We start from the raw sequence: 20180 nt of genomic DNA on the forward strand, positions 1-20180 counted from the left end.
TGGACTCAGCCAGTCTTGCTTAGGGGCCATGAAAGGCCCTGCCTTCCCCTCCCGCATATCCCTCAGAATCTCCAGGGGCTCCCCACAGGCCACAGGAATGGTGGCTCCCACCTCGTCTTCCCTCTTTCCTGGCCCGGGGCATTGCTGGCAGCAAAGGGGATGCCCGCTGGGGCTCAGTGGGCCAGACTTCGGCTCCAAAGAGAGGCACACGGCCCATTCCCGGCTCCATGGGCACAGGTGTTTGGGCTCCCCAGGCCCCAGGGTCCAAGGCGCTCCCCTTGACCCTCTGGGGTCCTTCCCTCTGTGCTCCCCAACCCCAGGCCTATTGCTCAGACGTCACTCTACACTGCAAAAGCCACTAACCATCGTCTGCCTGACTGCAGCTTAGTCGAAGAAATCTCAGGCCCCAGCAAGGGTAACAACCGGCAGAGATGCTCAAAGCCCTTTCCCCAAAGCCGCCCACAAAGCCTCCATCTTGCAGATCGGGAAGCCGCAGGTTCAGTCACGCGGCTAACACGTGGGGATTTGACTCCTGACGCAGGATAGCTTCCAGGACCCCAAGCTGGATGGGAAGCTCCAGCCACGGCCCCTGCTTTGGCTTCTTTGGGGCTTATCCTCCCTCGTACGCTTTCCTCCAGAGCCAGCTACCCCGCCATCTCCAGGAAGCCCCCCTTGATTTCCCACTGCCTTGCTCTCTCCAGGCCGCATGGCTGAGGACACGATGCAGACCTGTTGTCAGAATAATATTTATTTGTCTATTTAGTGCTATTTTTGTTCAACACTGCTGTCCGTCGCCGTGTCTGAGGTAATAGATGCTAGAGCCAGGTCAGCCTTCCTCCCCCTTCCAGGGCAGCCCCCCAACCCCTTCCCCCCGCCCTGGCCAGCCCGGCCCTGGAGCGCCTGCCCAGAGGGACTCTGGGAGCTGCGGGGTTCCGATTGACGGGCGTTATTGCAAGATACATTTTTGTACATTCTCCACACCCTTCCTCCTCTCGCTCATTCTGGTGAAAACTCGGCTCCGAGTTTCCGATCCCAAATAGTGTATGATCGATGACAGCATTAATAACAAAATAAAAACATGGATGTCGACCGGTAAAGAGAAAGTGCGATTGAAAAGGCCCCGGGGGGCCCCTGAGCCCAGGCACTGGGGAGAGGGGCAGGGAGGGACGGCCTGAGCTCTGGGAGGGTGGGAGCATCACCCCAGAGGTACTGAGGCCGGGGGGCGGGGCTCCAGGGCCATGGGGGTCCTTAGAAGGAAGACTGAACCTTCCCCAGGGGGGATGCCTTTGGGTGGAGCACTGCACCATGTGGGGGCAGCCCTAGGCGGAGGGGAGCTGCTGGGCTCGGACGGGCCATTGTGGGCACCTCCTGAGTGTCCCCCCCTCTCGCTCCCCCTGTTGGCTCCTCAAACGAGCTTCCTCCCGCCCTTGCACACTCAGGGAGGAGACGCCACCCTTGGAGTGAGCACCCAGCACCCAGGTTAATGACAAAATAGATTAAAAAAATAAACTCTTCATCTGGCCCCTCCCGGGCCCCGGGCCGCACCCCGTCCTGGTCCCAGAGCCGCGAGGACCGGAGCGCCCTTGTCCCGGCCCCCCGGAACGCTATTGCATATCTGGTGTTCGGGAGGCCCCTCGGGGCTGACAGGAAGCACGGGGACGGGAAGCTTGGGCCGGCCCGGGGTCTCAGAGACTGGGCGGAAGCGCAGGCTGGCCAGGCAGGGTCAGGCGAGGCCCGGGAGGTGGCTCCGGGCCGTGGTGGCCAGGACGGGAGGGGATCTTGGCTAAAGTGCACGTGGAGAACCACAGTGGCCACGGAGGCCGCCCCCCGGGGAGCCAAGGCAGCCGTGGCTAAGCGGGGGGCTGCGGCGGTGTGGGGAGGGGATCCCTGGTCGCCCGAGGGCTCTGGCAGTGGGACACTCGTGCTTGGGTCTGGGGCTTCGGGGATCTTGGCCGGGTCATGCAGTGGCCGGGTTCCTGTCCGGCGGGGGGGGGGGGGTTCGGGCCAGAGGCAGGGGGGGGTCTGTGAGCGCGGGGGGGCCGAGGGCGGAGCCCGGCGGCCGTCTCTAGAACTCCACAGTACTCACAACTGTCCGGGGCTCCTCGAAGGTGGCGATGAGGATCTGCTTCGGAGGGGGGATGCCGATGAGGTCAGTCATGTCAGGGGAGGCTCGAGGCGGGGCCTCCTCCTCCTCCTCCGCCCGGTGGTCCTCATACAAGGTGTTGATGTGCAGCAGGGGGTGGCTGGAGTTGTGGCTCAGGACAGCCATGGATTCGGGCTTCCCGAGGCCGGGGGTGACACCAGCTGGGGGCCCGGGGACCCCAGCGGTCGTGGTGGGAGGGCAGGCGTGGAAGGGTCCCGGAGGGGGTGGGATGGCCCGGCACGGCTCCGCTGGGTACAGGATTTCCTTTTCTGGGCCGGGGGGATCTGAAAACGGGACCAAAGACACCCTTATCCGACGGTCTCCTCTTTCCTTCAGCCCGTCGACCCCTCACACCCGACTCCCAGAGGAACCCCTCGTAGGGGGAGGTGCTGCACCCAGACCGCCCCGTTCTGTCACCCCATTCCCCTGGGACCAAGAGCCCTCATCCCCTCACGCCCCACGGCACGGGGCTGGGGTGCACAAAGGGCTTTGGAAAGCAGATGGGCAGTATGGTTTGGCAGGGAGAGGGAAGCCCCAAACACCACCCCTGGGAATCATTCAGTCCCACCCCTAATTTTACAGATGAAGAGACTGAGGCTCAAGGAGGTCCAGTGACTTGCCTGAGTTCACCAGAGTGGCAGATAATGCAGCTCTTCTGATTTCCAAATCCCACCTTCTACATGGGGAAGCCAAGAGGCAGGCTAGGAACCAATATGGCGAACAAGCCTAGGGGCAAAACTGGGCCCTCCTAGAGATGAGCGAGGCTGAAGCTCTGCATGGGGCCTTCTTGTGCTGGGAAGGCTGGCTGCCCCCTTCTCACTTTGCTGCAGAGCTCCGAAGAATGGGGTACCCCAAGAAGACCCTTCCTGAGAGCCTGCTGCTCAAGGGCTGCACACTCAGGCCTCAGGGCAGGGAGTCTTGGCTTCCCGGCTCCTGGCGCAGCAGGGACCCTGGCAAAGGCCTCGGGAGCCTGGAGTCCTTTCCATGGCAGGAGAAAGGAGCCCAACTGGTCTCTGGAGCACATCAGGTTCCTGAGAGACGAGAACTGCCCCTGAGCAGGCCCGATGGAGCTTTGCAAGCTGCCTTCTCCCCCGGGCCGGGGGCTCTCGGTGGGCACAACCCTGGGTCAGAGCTGTTGCCGTAAGTGGGGGTGCCCGATGTAAGCTCTGTGCAATGTTTCCTCCACTAACTTGGGTAGGGGAGGTGGAGAGAGATGCTGGAGAAGCAAAGATTCAGGGCCACCAACAGCAAGGTTGCTCTTAGGAAAAGGAAGCAAGGCAGGGTAGGGGAAGGTTCCACTAGGCAGGCTAGAGCTCATCCAGGCAGTGACCAAGGAAGTGGGTGGGCGTGGGGAGCTTCCTTCTTTTTTTACTCTCTAGATGCTTGTCCTGGTCACCCCATCCTAGTTATGGCTCTGGGAAATAACTCGCCGAAGGGCACCCAGTAAGACAGTCAGCTCTCAATCATTTGCCCCCAGTGTCTTCTGGGACACTCAGAGAGCTTGTGCTTGCCCTTCTTTTTGAGCCAGGAGGAGCCTGGGAATACGTTCGGAAGGTGCGAACAGAGAGAGCCAGGGGGAAGTGTGGAGGCTGCATCCTGCTTCCCTCTGTTTGGACCCTGGAGTCAGAGGGAATTCACTTTCTCCCAAGGCAGCCCCTTCCTCTGAGGAGAGGTCCGAGGGGGAGCTTGTGGTTAGGAACAGGTGAATTCTGGGCCATTAGAGGGCCCCTCTTGGACACTCGGCCCGTGCCCTAAGGCTTCTGGTGACAAAGGCCTCTCGACGCCATGAGGCCACCCGTTCCACGTTTGGATTTCTCCCTCATCTCTGCTTTTCTGAACTTCGACACCTTCCTAGCTCTCGGCTCTGTCTGGTGAAACCAAGCAGAGTGAGGCCAACACTTCTTTCTCAGAAGAGAGAGCTAGGTGTGAAGCCAAGGGAGATGAGAGCTGGAATTGTGCTGTAGATACTTACTTGTGGTTTCTCTCTGGACCAGGCCCTTCTTTTTCTCTGAGCCTCAGCCTCCTCATCTATATAGTGGGGATAATGACACCCAGAGGACTTACCTTGCAGAGTTACTGTGAGGCAAAAATGAGATCATGTCTTTAAGGTTTTTGTAAATGTTGGGAAAGGGTGGCAACATGAGGACTGCTAAGCTTGAAGAGACCCTGAGTCTGCTCTGTAGGCTCACAATCCCCAGTGTTTTCAAGCAATCCTCACTAGCTTTCTTCCCCGATCACTGCCCTGATCTAGATATCTACTCATCAGCAGAAGTGTCCAACTCTTGTCCCAAGCTTCCGGGTGATCCTCAAAACTCTCCAGCTGGGCCTGATTGACCAGATTAAAATGTTATTGGGAAATGTTTAACAAAATCAACCAAAGCACAACACAATGTACTCGGGGCTAATTTGGGGCTTTTATAGTCCATGCGGGCCCTTTTCTATTTGGATTGGACACCGCTGCCTCGTGGCTTGTCTGTGCTTCTCTTGGAGTCCCAGGTTCTGGACACACAAAACTGTGGATGTGGTCAGACCAGGACTGCCCCTTCCTTAGCCCTGAGTACCTCCTTTGGGCAGCCAAAGATCCCACCACATCACACCGTCGATTCCTAGTGAGCTCTCATTCAAACGCCCAGCACTTTTCATAAGAAGTTTGGGGTAGCTGCATTTCACCAATCCTGTGCAGGCACAGACAAGATATTGAACACGGGTGTTAAACTTCATGCCCTTCTCTGCACTATGTTTTCGTTGATTAGATTCAGCCTATCATCCTAGCACATCTAGCAAAAATTAAAAAAAACTCTTGTCCTATCACTGTCCACCATATTAGCTCTTCCTCCCAGATTTGGCATTTGTGCAATTTGGACCAATATGAAAGTCATTGGAAAGTATCGTGGATTGGATGGGGCCTTGTATTGGGAGACTCCACCAGAAGCCTCTCACCCAACACAAGTCATTAATGACGATTCTTTGGATCCAGGCATCCAACAGAGTTCTGAATCCATCTAACTGCATATCTGTTCATCTTGTCCAAGGAGGGCACAAGAATCGTGGTTAAACGCTTTGCTGAAATCTAGTGAAAGTACATCTAGGGCATTTCTCTAATTGACCAGTCTATTATCCTTGACAAAACAGGAAATGGAGTTAGTCTGTCATGACTTGTTCTGGATGAAGCAAGGTTGGCTCTCAGTGATGGCTGTTTCCCTTTCTAACTTGACCTACCACTCCTTTCACTGTATCTTCTAGCCTTCTGATAGCATCCTAAAGTTAAGTTCGCTGACTTATCATGTGAAGAAACCATCTTTTCCTCCTTTATGAATATTAGGATAACATTTATCCTTCTCGAGGACCTGGGTTTCTTTTCCATTCTCCCTATTTTCCCACAGATTACCAACAGCAATTTAGCAATCACATCTGTCCATTTCCTCTATCCCTGAGTATGTAGCTTATTTGGGTCTGAGGACTTGGCTTCACTGAGGGACTTATTGGTTCTCCTTTCTTGCTATTTCCACATTTATCGTGGATTTTGATTGATTGTTCCCCAGTTTTGCTTTTCTATTCCCAGTCAGAAAAACATACTTTTTTTGGGTAACGAATCAAGTAGTTTTGTCTTCCTTTCTTTGATCATTATCCCCTTCACCTTGGACAGCACTCCTATCTCTTCTTCAAATCGTCCTTTCATCCCTAACACTGGAAAACCCTCTTTCTCTATTGGCCTCAGCTCCTTCTGACCTTGAGTTCTTTGTTGCTGCCTTTTTATAGTCATCTTCAATCATGCCCTTGCTTCTATTTTCTGTCCACTGAGTTAACCAATGAGTTCCCTATATCTACATTGGTCAATTTAGTGATCTTCCCCCATTTGTACAAGTTTTACATTGTTAGAATGCCATGCTTTAGAAGAGCAACATGTTCTTCTTAGGTCAGCTTCCCTGGAGAGTTTCAGGCCATGAGTTCCTGACTATCGTTTCTATAAAGTCTTTGAGGTTCGCTTTCCAAAAATCTCAGATGAGTGTTAGAAGTTGGCTAGCTTTCTTCCTCATACCCCCATTTATCACAAACTTGAACACAGGACTCCTTTCCAGGGCTCCCATCATTCCTCCTTGAGCACCAGTTAGTCCATCTTTGCTAGTCAGAATTAGCTCCAGAGTGGTCGTTCCCCTCAGTCACTTTCTCTTCCAAGTTCCATGATTGTTAAAGCCAAACCAAGAAGTGAGCAGTGTGACTCTGGTCACTGAGCACAAGTAGAAGTCTGGAGAGAGTTGATGTCTCCCATCCCTTCTATATCAAGCTTTTGGATCACTTCCTAGAGCTCAACTTTCATTTCTTCATTGTGACCAAGTGATTTTTAGTGGAGGCATCACTTCTGATCTCCTCCTTCACACAAAACCTCTTTCCCATGCTCTTCCACTTCTTCATGGATCTCTTCCCATGAATATAGTGCAACACCGTCTTGTCTCTCCTTGCATTTCTTCTAAAGTCTGTGTGCTTTCCCACATGGAAATGTGGGTCTTAGTGGTGGCTCTCTTCTTGGACACCCCTGTGCATTCCTTTAGTTTCCAACTTGGCAGATCTATATAGGAAGGTTTTCCCTTTCCATTTTAAGTTTAAAATCCATTATATTTGATCTGCAAGTATCTAAAGAAATCAATTTTAATGGACTTTAATGAGATATCCTTACCCCTGGCCAAGAGCCTAACCACTCGAGTATGTCCTGTGAAGCCAAATTTCACCCTCTGACAATGGATCTCTTTCTGTTCTTAAGCTTCCACCTTCAATCAACAGCAGTAAAAAAAACAAAACAAAACCCTACTTGTCTCCCTTAATTCTTTGGTTTCTGCCCCAGGATTTCATAATCCCCAGAAATGCTTTGTAGGTGTTTTTGGGGGGCATTATTTGTCTCCACATGAATCACAGAGAGTGATCACCAGGCTTGGAGGCTTGGCAAACCTTGAGAATGTGTCACATCCTGGGACGTGCCCCGGAAAGAGAGCTTCTCTTTTGAATATCCTGTTAAGAAAGACTCACCAACCACCAATGTTTATCTTTTCTTCCTCTGACCAGTCCTTGTGGCCCTGAGGGAATCATGATCATTCCTTGGCAATCATAGCTTCTTCTTCAGGGATCGAGGTCCACCCTCTTTGGGGCGATCCTTATTCCTACTAATGTCCCCAAACTGTTCGAAGGTCCTTCCCTTCATCCTCCATGTTATAATCTTCCACCCTCCTGAGAGAGGAAAGAATTTCTCAAGAATCAAAGGATCCTAGCTCAAGTTCGAAGGAATCACAGAGGTCATCTTCCTTTTTCTTTTCCCTTTGGAATGCTTCTTCCATTATTTCAAGGAATACTTTATTCTCTGCAATAAACTGAGAAGTAAAGATATCTTCCTCCAGCCCTTTCATCTCCTTCTCTAGGAGGGAGGAGAATTTGGACCTTGCACATCCACAGCTGTGATCCACCCTGAGCAGACGCACAAACTCAGCAGAAGCCATTCTTGTTGGCAGTGAAAGTTTCAGGTCTCCAATTGCCAGGGTCTGGCACATAGTAGGCACTCAATAGATGCTTGTTGACTCACTGGTTTACTATTGTGACTGTTTCAGGGAACCAGCTTGTAGCTGGTCCACCTTGTCTCCTGCCTCTTAGTCAGGAACCTTTGCTCTGTAATTAGCCGAGGTCTGTAGGAGCTCGATGGCCAATAATAGCTGCCCAAAGAAGAAAGGCCTTGGAGGCTCTGAGACTCCCGGCCACCTCTTCCCTTTTCCTTTCTCATTTTGGCTTTGATTTCTGGTCAGGCATTGGAAATGCTCTCCCTACATTTTGCTTCTTCTGCCATCTGCAGGCTAAATCATCCTCCCTGAAAGACAGTGTCGCCGAGGGGACTCTGAATGAAATTTAAACTCTCAAATAAGTGACTGAGGGTCTCTGAGGGCTTTGGGGGCTCTGTTTATCGGGCTGCCAGAAGAGGAGGAGCCACGCCAAAATGAAAATGACTGTCCTACCTTATTGGACAAGCATCATCGGAGAATGAGTGGTCGCTCACAGATGAGCCTTCCCTCCAGAGCTACTCCTCCCTTTAAACGGTTCAAACACGTCAAGCGCTTATGGACCGAGCCCTCCGAATGAAACCTTGCTACCACGTCTCAAGCGTCTGCCCCCCTTGCTGTGCACGGGCTCCCCGCCGCCCTCCAGGACCCAGGTTGGGGCCTGTCACAGGCCCGTGGCACCACACAGGCTTCCAGAGTCCAAAGCTGCTCTCGGATCACTCCTTGCCAGGGGTTTGGTCAGTGGTTCTGCCTCGCCAGCCCACGCTCTCCTGCTGAGCTGTACGCTAAACAGAAATCCCCCCAAGCCTAACTCTGGGCTGCTCCTCCATCTCTGGCTGGGGGCTCTGAGGGCTGTCTAGCACTGGCGGCACCGAGGAAGGCCGGGCCGAAGGGCAGCTGTGCTTTGTGGCTGAGGCCCCGGTTCTCACTTCGTGGCTACCATGGAAAGGGCAGAGGCCTCTGCAAGTCCAGGGTGTGGGCAGCAGGGCTCTTCCCTCTCACTCTTTGGCTAATGCCGAGCAGCTCTTGGCTCTCCTCACCTTCCCTCTCCCACGGTGTGCGGCTTGGAGCGGCTCTCCCGCCCCCCCCCCCGCCCTGCCCCCCTACCTTTGGCAGGCGCCATGTTTCGGGTCCCTCTGTGGTCCTCCCCCTGGGTGAGGAAGGCTCCCTCTTGGCTCTTGGAGGCTGGCAGCGCAGCAATGGGAGGGAGCTCGGGCTTGGGCTTCTTGCCGCTGAGGATGTAAGGGTGGACGTCCAGGGAGAAATGTCTGGCGTGCTTCTTCTCGCTGCTCGCGGACGGCGGGGCGGAGCTGGAGCCGGGGGCCGCGGGGTCTCCGCTCCCGGCCCCCTTGGGGTGAGCGGCCCGGGCCCCGGCGTCCAGGAGGGGGGCGATGAGGGTGTCGGTGGCCGTCTTCCTCCTCACGGGCTTGGGCTTGTCGGCCTTGTGATTCTCCACCTTCATGATGGCCAGCTGCTCCTTGAAGGGCTGGGGCAGGGGGTTGCTGGTGGGGATCCACTTCATCTTCTTCCGGGGGCGCTTGACGACGGGGGGCTCCCCCGAGTCGCCCTCGGCGGGGTTGGCGCTGGGGTCCACCGTCTGGATGCCCGAGTCCCGGACGGTGGGGGTGGCGTCGTGGTTGGACTGGGCCAGCGCGGCCAGCAGCTGCCGCACCACGTTGTCGTACATGAGGTCGCTCTCGTTGGTGATGAAGTCCAGGCGGTTGAGCGACTTGATGTGGTCGCGGTTCTCGTTGCAGAACATGGCCAGGATGTTGATGTCGCAGAACTGCGAGCGGCGCCACTGGCGGCGGGTCCGGATGCCCACCTTGTGCAGCTTGTCGAAGATGAAGTTGCTCTTGCGGAAGATGAAGAGGTGGATGAGGTTGACGAGGATGATGAGGTTCATGAAGCACAGCAGGACGATGTCGACGCCGGCGATGATGCGCTGCAGCTGCACCGAGGGGAGCTTGCAGCTGACGCGCACGGAGCCCCGGGGGCCGTCGGGGGGCTCGCCCAGCGCGCACGTGAACTCATTCTGCTTCTGCGTGGCGTAGTAGGTGCACAGGTAGCTGATGGGGACCACGCTGAGCAGGAGGATGAGCACGTGCCGCGCCAGGTACAGCTTGGCCAGGAAGTTGCTGCGGCCGCGGCGCTCCAGGTACTTCTCGAACAGGTTCTGCTCGGGGCTCTTCTCCTTCTCGGCGTTCTCGATGATCTCCCTCTTCTCCCGCTCCGTGATGCCGGGGCCCTTGGACTGGATCTGCTTCTCGATCTTGGGGGCCCGGCCCTCGGCCGCGCGGTGGTAGCAGTTATCGATCTCCTGGAGGAGGAAGTTGAGCTCGGAGGTGAGGCGGGTGGAGGCCAGGAACTCCCAGCCCAGGGCAGGGACGTACATGATGCCGGCAAAGGCCAGCAGGGCGTAAGGCAGGAACTTGTGCTCGAAGAGGGAGGGCCAGTGGCTGGAGTCCACCCCTGGCAGGGCATCCCTAAGCTCTGTCCAACAGTAGCCGCGTGCATAGAGGGCCTGGTCACGGGTGAAGTTGTGAGGGGTATAGCAGTAGATGGGTTCCTCTGGAGGGCAGAGAGGAGAGACACGGCTCAGGGTCAGGGCACGGAGGGAGGCGCCACAGAGCTCACCCCTCCTGGGAAAGGCAGGGCACACATTGGGGCGGGCACTGGAAAAACCATCCAACTGGTAGTGCTATCCAAGAAGGGGACCCTTTATTCCCACCCCCCTGCCCTGGGGGTGTAGAAGTTACCGAGGAACCCAGAGAGCGATTCCAGGGAGGCCAGGAGGACGCTGGGAGGAAGCCTCGGGGACCCGCCATCCTACGGACTGGCGAGCTCTGCCCTTCCCCTGCTGCTCCTGCCTCTTCCAGGGAACACACGAGACGTCAACAACAAATGCCCCAAACTACACATTTCCCTGAAATGTCCTCCTAAACTAATACCAGGCCCTTATAGTCATGAGCTTTCTGAAACAAGGCCGGAAAGTTGGAAGGTACCTCACCATTATTATTATTATTACTAATATAAAACCCTCACCTTCCATCTCAGAATCCATACTGTGCATTGGTTCCAAGGCAGAAGAGTAGTCAGGGCTAGGCCATGGGGGTCAAGTGACTCACCCAGGGTCACTCATCTGGGAAGTGTCTGAGGCCAGATTGGAACCCTGGAAGCCTCTGGGCCTGGCTCTCCCCAGTCTAACCCACTCATTTTACAGATGAAGTCAGTGAAGTCCATCGAGGTGTAGACTTGCCCCGAGTCACATGGATAGCAGGCAGTAAAAAACCCACTGGATTTGGAGTCAAAGGACCTCCGTTCCGAGCCTGTACCTGTTCCAATGGCTCGTACCTGGGTGGTCCTGAGTCAGTCACTCAGTGCCTGTTTCCAAATCTGTAAGATGGGGTGGTGGGTGGTTTGGATGGCCCCTGAGGCCTCTTCCAGCTCCAGACCGAGGAGCCTTTGGCCCTAAGTAGCACGGCCATCCTTTCCCCAGGCTCTCAGCCCCCTCCATGACACTGGCTGGGCTCTAAAAATGCATCCCGCTTTCCAGTATAAGCCTCGGATGGTTCCCTGTGAGAGATGTAGAAGCGAGTGGCTGAACGATCTTAAGAAGGGCACGCGTGGAGAAGGGACAATTCCTAACTTCCCAAACGGGGGGAGGAGAGTCCGGAAGAGACAAACTGGGGAGCCTGACTTGGATTGGAGTAAAATTGTCAAACGTGGTATCAAAAGGGAAGCAATGGCCACCAAGTACCGGCATGACTTCACCAAGAACAAGTCACACAACAGCAACCTCTTTTCCTTTTTCTTGGTGGTGGGGTCAGGATGACTGGATTAGTAGACTGGGGAAATGCTGTAGCTAGAGTTAACTGAGATTTCAGCAAAGCGTCTGGCAGTCTGTCATGCTATCATTGCAGACAAAATGAAAAAATGTAGGGTAGGGGGCAGCTGGATGGCTCAGTGGATAGAGAGCCAGGCCTGGAGACTGGGGATCCTGGGTTCAAATCTGACCTCAGACACTTCCTAGCTGTGTGACCCTGGGCAAGTCACTTAATCCTGCCTATCTGTCCCTTATCTCTCATCAGCCTTGAAACCAAAACACAGTATTGATTCTAAGATAGAAGGTAAGGTTTTTTAAAAAATTATATATATGTTATATATATAATATGTATTATATATTATATTATATTTATATATAAATATATATATATTTATTAATATATATTTTATATATATAGTGGTAAATGAAGTGTAATGAGGAGGATTCGTTACTGGTTGATGTTAACTGCTAAAGAGGTCTTTACTGGAGTGCTCTTCGGATCTGGGGCTATTTCCTTTTTTTTTTTTTAAATCAATGACGTATAAAAAGCTGTAGGCTTACTAAGTCTATAGATGACAAATCTCAGAGGCACAGTGAACATACTGGGTGACAGAATCAAGACATTCTCGATTGGTTTAAAGCTTGGGCTTAAGCCACTCAAATTAGAGATAAAAAACGAGGAAGGATGAATATAAAATCCTCTTATTGGTTTCAAAAACATCAACTTCACAGGTACAAAGTGGGGAAAGGGTGGCTTGTTCAGTAGCTCACCTGAAAAAGAGGCTGAGGGCTTTTAAGGAGCCTTCGGCTTGATACAAGTCACCACTGTCATGTAGCAGCCAGGTTCATGATGTTGGGGAGCCTGAAGAGAATCCTGCCATCCTCTGCCCCAAAGGACTACATCTGAGGCAGTTTGGGGCCCTCCCCTTTAGAAAGGCACTGATATGCTATGGATATCCCAGCTGGATGGTGATGGGAACTGGAGATCCTGTTCTAAGAGGCTGGATTGAAGGGATCAAAGGAAGACATTGGGAGGACGTGATGAGTCCTTTGAAGTAGTGAAGTGATGTCACTTAAAAGCGGATCTGGTCTTGCTCTAGTTGGTCCCAAAAAGCAGGATTAGGAACAGTGGGTGGCAATTGCAGAGATATAAATTTAGCCTTGATGGAAGCAAGAACTTCCTTACAAGGAGAGCTGTCCCAAAGTGGAGTGGGCTGCCTCAGGAGGGAGCCTCATAAGAGGCCTCCAAATAGAAGCTGGATGGATGATCATTTTTGGAGATAGTATGGATGTTTTTAATGGGAAGGAGGGGTTGGACTAGATGGCTTCTGATGACTCTTTCAGGTCTAAGGTTCTATGCTTTTACCATTATCCAGGGAGCTTAAGGAAACTGAGGCCCAGGAAAGTTAAGGGTTTCATCCAAGATCATGAAGCAAGTCAAAGGCAAAGTGCAGATTGGACCCTGGATGTCTCTCCTGGTCTAGATGGGTTAAGGGAGAAAAGTGCCCTGAAAACCAAACAAGGGCTGGTTCTCTAGGCATGGCAGATGGATGGGCTGAGTCCTGCCCAAAGGGCTCTGAAGGCTGTTTTGTTCTGTCTAGCTAGAGGCAGAAAGTGAAGGTAGAGAGAAGACTCAGAACCAAGTGGAACCAAGCCTGTCTGAACTGTGGCACTGAGTTTGGAACTCTCCTTACCTCTCTGCTTCTCTTGGCCACCCCCTTGGGACTTCATTGGGGGCTTAAGCAGCTAAGCTTGGAGAGCAAGGCTCAGCTGGCTGTAGGATGGGGCTTAAGCACCACTATAATGGACAGATCCCCACACTGGAAGTTGGGACATCTGAGTTTAGTTCTGCCTTTGCTGTATGATTCATCCAAGTCTCTCTAGGCTTTAGTCTCTTCACTTGTAAATTAAATAAATTGTATTAGATCATTTCTAAGGGGTGCTGGAGCCAGCTTGTAGCAGCTTCTAAGAACTGACTGTTAAATTTTCAATGGGAGCATTTATACCTCAGAAACTAGCAAACACTAAAAATCAAGGCTTGATTTATTGCTTTGCTGACTGTTTAAACTCAAGAAAGTGACAGACAAAAATGTTAACAATGAAGATTAAGCTTACAAGTGTGTCATGAACAATTTTTCCCCTGGATAGCTTGTTGTTAAACATTTATAAGAACATCCCTGCTTCCAACACTAAATCCTATAATATGAATAAGCTATAAAGTGAGAGAACTATTCATAGAAAAGTGGTCAAAGGAATATGGACAGTTTTCACAAGAAGAAATGCAAACTACCAACAACCATAGGAGAGATTTATTCAAATCAACAATAATAAGAGAATTCAAATTTGAGATTTCTCTCCATAGCCTTAAGTTACAAAATGGCAAAAGTAGTCAATTTGGGGGAGCTGTGGGAAGACAGATGCACTAATACATTGTTGGTAGAGCTGTTCAAGCTGAACTGATCCAATTGTTCTGGAAAACAATTTGAAATTATGCAAGAAAAATCACTAAACTGTGATTTATACCCATGCTTCCACTACTGGGCACATAATATAAGGAGGATGAAGGCAGAAAAAAGGGACCCATAGTCACCAATATTCCTAACATCACATCTGTGGTAGTAAAAAACTGGAAATAAAGTGGGTCCCTGTCAATTGGGGAATGGCCAAGGAACACAAATGGGATATATTCACATACCTAGGGAATATTGCTGTGCTGTAAGAAATTATGAACATGAGAAATTTGGAGACATGAAGGAAGACTTCTATGAAGTGCTGTAAAGGAAGGAGGATGGGGAGAACAATGTACACAGTGACCATAATGATGCAAGAAAAACAATAATAGAATGTGGCCAAGACCAGAAGATAGAGAAGGTAGAGGATAGTTGAATATGCTCTCACTTTGCTGGCCAGTTTTGATGGATGTGCATAGATATGAACACATGGGTGCAAACTCCTACACACTAACACACCCTCACCCATCCATATGAGGCCTTACATGAAAACTAGGAGACGGAAACCCCCTCTGATTTCTCAGGGAGCCATATCTCCTCATCCTTTGTTTCCTTGAGCATAGATTTCTCCAGCATGGTGGATGTTCAGTCTCCTTGTCTTTGCACAGACTGCTCCCTCTCTCCTGCCTGGAATGCCTTCCCTCACCACCTGCATCTCTTTCCAATTCCCAAGTCCCACTAAGGCCCAGCTCCAGGGCTTCCTCTTCCAGGAAGTCTTCCTTCATCTCCCAGCTACAAGGGTTTCCCTTCCCCCAGGACTCCGTATTCACTGACTGTAGCCATGCTATTTCCCCTGATACAAGTGTAGGTTTCTTGGGGTCAGAATGGTTTCTTCTTTGTTTTAGTATCACCAGAGACTGCTGCAGTGCTGAACAAGGATGGTTTCCCTGTGCTCTATTCTCTCCTCATGGTTTGGGAGCTGAGTTCTCCTGGGAGCCTTGATTCTATCCAGTCTACAGAAAGCACAGACTGAGAAGTGAGGCAAAGGTGATGAAGAAGGTGTGAAATCCAACAAAGATGCTACAAGAAGATATGAGAGGGTCCTCAAGCTCAGAAGGAGGTACAGGGCTTATGCATGGGCTGAGCGAGTAGGTTCAATGGTGGTCAGAGAAATTACATAGCAGCTGAAAAAATGAATGCAGCCTCGAGGCACCTTTAAGAGAGGCATTGCCTGGGCCAGCTGGGTGGCTCAGTGGATTGAGACAGGCCCAGAGACGGGAGGTCTTGGATTTAAAATCTGGCCTCAGACACTTCCTAGCTGTGTGACTGTGGACAAGTCACTTAACCCTCCTTGCAAAGCTCTAGCTGCTTTTCTGCCTTAGAACCAATACACAGTAGTACTAACTCTAAGATAGAAAATAAGGATTTTAGAAGAAAATGAATTTATTTATTTTTTCATTTATGATTATTTTTTAAAGAGAGTCACTGCCCTATCAAACTTCATTGGGAGTGGTGGGTCCAGTCCTGGATTCCACATTTGGGAGGGCATTAGTAAACTGGGGTATGCCTAGAGGAAGATGGCTGATATGGGAATGGAGAATGTAGGCCTGGAAAAGAGAAGGGAAGGGGAACATGATCGCTGACTTCCAATATTAAAAGGATGGCCACTTGGAAGAAGAATTCGATATGTTTTGCTGGACCTGGAGGGAAGAGCTAGAGCCATTGGGGAGAAACTGCAGAAATGCCAATTTAGGTTTGATGTTAGGAAAGACTTTCATCATTAGCTCTGTCCTCAGCTGGAATAGATCACTCTGGGAAGTAGTGAGCTCCCTGCAGCCAGCCCTTCAGAATGGATTGCCTCCCTGACTCTCTGGGTTTTGCCTTTGCCTGGTTGAACTCCTTGAGACTCTCCTGTCTTCTTCTGTGTCTGGAAGCTTCTAAGTGGCTCTAGTCCCTTTGCAAACTCCCTCAGGCCCTGCCCTCCAGAGCTGTCCCAGAGTGGAAGGGGCTGCCTCAGAAGTAGCAGCTTCCTTATCACTGAAGTTCAAGAGGAAGCCGGACAACTGCTTATTGGAGACCTTGGAGGAGGATTTTCTGTTGAGCTACACATTGGATTCGGTGATCTCTGAGGCCTCCTCCAGATCTACAATTGGTGCATGATTTGGGACAAGTCATTTCCTGTCTTGAGATATCAGTTTCCTCATTGGCAAAATGGGGTTGCTGATCTTTGCTCCCTGCCTCCTTAGGCTGCTGGGAGGTTTAAAGGGACATAAAGGCCTCTGAGAAGCCGAGAATGATAGAGAGAAAAGGAATGTTCTTTTGGGCTGGAGAAGCTTCCATATCAAAGTAATGATCCTCAGTTACTTCCTTGCTTTTCTTGCACATAGGGCCTGGGGACATCAGAAGAGAAGGGATGAGGGACTCCACCATTCAATCGTAAGCCCTTTCTCCCTCTTCAGAGTCTGAGCCTGGGGGTGGCGAGGGGTCATGATACCTAAAGTTTTGGACTGAGAATCAAACATAGGGTCCATTCCCATCTCTATGGACTTGGTCCATCATCCAGTTTTCTTCTTTCTTGTACTGAATCATTTGGAGAGAGGTCACTGGCTTGTTTAAGGATAAAAGGCCCTGTTCCTCTCAGGTCTCAAACATAGGAAAAACAAATTTAGGAAAAAAGAAATTAGAGTGAAAATGATTGTCTCATGTTCAACAAGGCACTAGGTTAGGCACTAGATAGACAAAGGTAAAAATGAAAGAATACTTGCCCTCACAGAATTTATCTTCAGTTAAGTCTGTGGAACATTTGCATAGATACCGCAGTATCTATGAGAAATGTCAATTGGGGAACCAGAAAATGCTTCATAAAGCAACCTGGCAGAAATTAGGTCTAGACCAACATCCCACACCATGTGCCAAGATAAGATCCAAATGGATATATGACTGAGACAGACAGGGTGACATCATGATCAAATCAGAGGACCAAGGAAGAAATTATCAGATGTTGGATGACCAACAAGGAACACAGATGATCCAAGAAGGGAAAATAGATAAATTTGATTAAATGATAGTAAAAGTCTTGCACAAACAAGATCAATTTAGTTGAAATTAAAGAGGAATTAAATTACCATAAAAACTTAAAATTCCTTTGCAGCAAGTTTCTCTGATAAAGATCTTATTTTCAATACATAAAAATAGAAAGAACTGGTTTGAAAGTATAGGAATAAGTTATTCTCCAGTTGATAGTCAGAGATGAAGAAGTGATTTTCAGAGGAAGAAATCCAAACAAGAAATAACCATAGGGAAATGCACCAAATCACTAATAATTAGAGAAATGCAAACTAGAATAACTATAGAGTTCTACTTTATACCTTTCAGATCAGCAAAGATGACAAAAAAAGAAAATGGCAAATGTGGCACACCAATGCATTGTTGGTAGAGCTGTGAATTAATTGTTCCTGCTATTCTGGAAAGCATTTGGACCCAAACCCCTATCCTGCCAAATCACTAAACTGTGACTCAGTGATACCACTACTAGTTTGCCTCACAGAGATCAAAGGAGGCAACCTTTCATACAAAATATTTGTAGTTTTTTAATAGCAAAAAGAAGGAAACTAAAGGGGTGTCCACCTATTCGGGAAGAGCTGAACAACATATGAATGGAACAGACAAGAAATATGCCACAAGAAATGATGAAATGGAAGGTTTTAGGAAAAATTGGTAGGACTTGCATGAATTATGCAGCCTGAAGAGAGCAGAACCAGGAGAATCATTATAACAAAAACCAACTTTGAAAGACTTTGCAACAACTTGGAGAGGTCTAGTCAGTGCAACATTGATGTTATTCCAGAGGCTCAAAGAGGAGAGGGGAGGGACTGAACAGAGTTTGGGGGAATATGGCCAATTCAGGCATGGGCTTTGTTTGACTCTGCACAGCAGAAGGGTTATTTATAAAATGGGGGAGGGGAGGAGGGTGGGAGAGAGACAGACACACAAAAAAAGACTCCTTAACTGAAAAAAGACAATGCTTCGTAACTAGGTGACAGCAGCAGGGCCAGGGAGCAGACCTGAACCTGGTCAGGCTGGAGTCTCAGCAAGATCATTTTGGCAGCTGTGAGCCATGGGGAGAGTTTGAAAATAAAGCCAATTGACACATCATCAAATAATGCTGCTGCTGCTGCTGCTAACTGGCTCCTTTATATGGGCATTAAGGTTTACAAAAAGCTTCCCATGTATTACCCAGTCATTGCTCACTGAAACAGCCAAGAATGGACCTTCCAGTTGGAGATCTTTAGAAGAGCCTCAGAGGTTGTCCAGTCCAGCCTCCTGCTTGGCTCAGGAATGCCCTCCACAGCACCCTTGTTGGGGCAGGGGCGCCATTTAGCTATTGCTTAAGCATTTGGGGTGAGGGAGATCACTGCTAAAGAAGTCAGCCTGGCTCTCCTCCTTCCATCCAGCCCATTGGCCTCTTGGCACCTTCCCCCTTCATTGCTGCTCCTGGGTGTGCCTTCCAGGACTAGCAAAATGAGGCGAATTCCTCTTCCTTTCAAACATGGGAAAACAGCCCGTGTCCGACATTTACCTCCCTCCTCACCCCCCACCCGAATCTCCCCTTCTCCAGACTCAACATCCCTATCTCAGGACTTCAACAACAGCCTGGAAGAGTCCCAGATGGGTAGTTCTGCCCCAGTGCCCAAGGCTAGCCGCCTCCTGGCTAGGCTCCTGAGAAGTTGGGACGAGCCCACTGGCCCTGATCTGGGCACTTCCTCCCTTGGCCAAGGAATGTCACTGCCAGGCCCCATTCCCTTCCACACTGAAGCTCTGTGGGTCTTTAAAACGGGCTAATTCACCCCAGCAAGAGTGTGTGTGTGTGTGTGTGTGTGTGTGTGTGTGTGTGTGTGTGTGTGTGTGTGTGTGTGTGTGTGTGTGTGTGTGTGTGTGTGTGTGTGTGTGTGTGTGTGTGTGTGTGTGTGCTGGCAGGCAGAGCGGAGGTCTAGGAGGGCAAACCCAGGTAGGGTGGGGGGCTGGTGGCCTCTGGGTGGGTGGGTGTGACCTCAGAGCAGAGCTGTTCCTTGAAGGAAGAGCCCAACGTCATCTGAAGAAGTCCCAAGGACACCGAGGAGCCCCGGGAAGGCCCCGGCTCCCCCAGGGTCCTACGAAGGAGGGCCCCTTTCTGGGACCGGTCTTGCTAGGCAACAGTTTCCTGGTCATGAGGCCTCGGACGCTCCCCGACACCCGGGGCTTCTAGAGGCTTCCGAGGGAAGGGTGTCCGGCCAATTTTTTCCCTTTCTCTGGGGAAATGCCTGAGGCCTTGGGGTCCCCGAAGGCCGAGGCAGCCGGCTTTGTGCTTTCTAGTCTTCCTCCCCTTGGAGCTGTCCAGCGTCAGACTTCCTGCTCTCCCCGGCACCCTGCGCTCCGCAGCCGGCCTCTTCTCCCAGGCTCGGTCAGTGAAAGCTGGGAGGGTCCATAAAGCACCCGTGCCCTACTCACACGCACGCACACACACGCCTGCTGCACGTCTTTCCCCAGCCCTTATGCTTCCCTTTCCGTCTCTGTCCCTCCCCATCTCTCCATCTTAGGCAAAGAGAGCTGGAGATAAATGAGCTCAGGGGCGGGCGGGCTGGCAGCCCTCGAGGAAAGGACGGAGGGAGGAGGGCTGGGGGTCTCCCGAGGGCCGGGCGGGGTCTTACCGGCGAAGTTCTTGGTGAAGACGAGCGTGACGAGCAGGATGGGCACGAGCACGGTGCCGATGGTGACCACGCGGTCGAAGGGCAGCTCCAGCTTGAGCTGCAGCAGCAACGCGGCCAGCGCGCCCGCCTTGTCGTCCTGGGCACCGGGCAGGATGAGCTCCCGCAGCTTCTCGCCCGCCAGCAGCGCCGTCGCCATGTCCGCGGGCTGCTCCAGCAGGTGGTGCATGGGGGGGCGCGGAGCCCGGCCGGCGGCCCGGGAAGGGGAGGCCTGGGGGGCGCGGAGGCCCCGCGGTGGTAGTGGCGGCGGGGCTGTCCCTGCCCGGGTCAGGCGCTGCGGCTGCGGCTGCCCGGATGGCGGCGGTCAAGTTCAAGGCTCAGTGGCCGGCCGGCCTGGGGGGCGCCCCGCTTGGAACCCCGCTCCAGGCCCAGCCCCGGCCAGCGCCCTGCCTCTCCTCGCCTCCCGCCCCGGCACTCGCTTGCTCTGCGAGTCCGGCCGGCCCGGGCCGCCGCGGGCCCCCGCGCCCCCCGGAGGCCACT

General features: G+C 51.7%; 1 protein-coding gene across 1 annotated transcript; it reads right to left on the reverse strand.

Annotated features, from left to right (window-relative positions):
* Positions 1 to 730: 730 nt before the first annotated feature.
* Positions 731 to 20070, reverse strand: PANX2 (pannexin 2). Its single transcript, XM_001363232.5, has 3 exons — positions 19644 to 20070; positions 8788 to 10251; positions 731 to 2427 (listed from the first exon to the last, which is right to left on the reverse strand). Exons 1-3 carry the CDS (start codon positions 19867 to 19869, stop codon positions 2066 to 2068), a joined length of 2052 nt encoding a protein of 683 aa, XP_001363269.2. The 5' UTR covers positions 19870 to 20070; the 3' UTR covers positions 731 to 2065.
* Positions 20071 to 20180: the final 110 nt, after the last annotated feature.

Source organism: Monodelphis domestica, chromosome 5 (genome assembly GCF_027887165.1).
Source record: "Monodelphis domestica isolate mMonDom1 chromosome 5, mMonDom1.pri, whole genome shotgun sequence".
In the NCBI taxonomy this organism is placed as follows: domain Eukaryota; kingdom Metazoa; phylum Chordata; class Mammalia; order Didelphimorphia; family Didelphidae; genus Monodelphis; species Monodelphis domestica.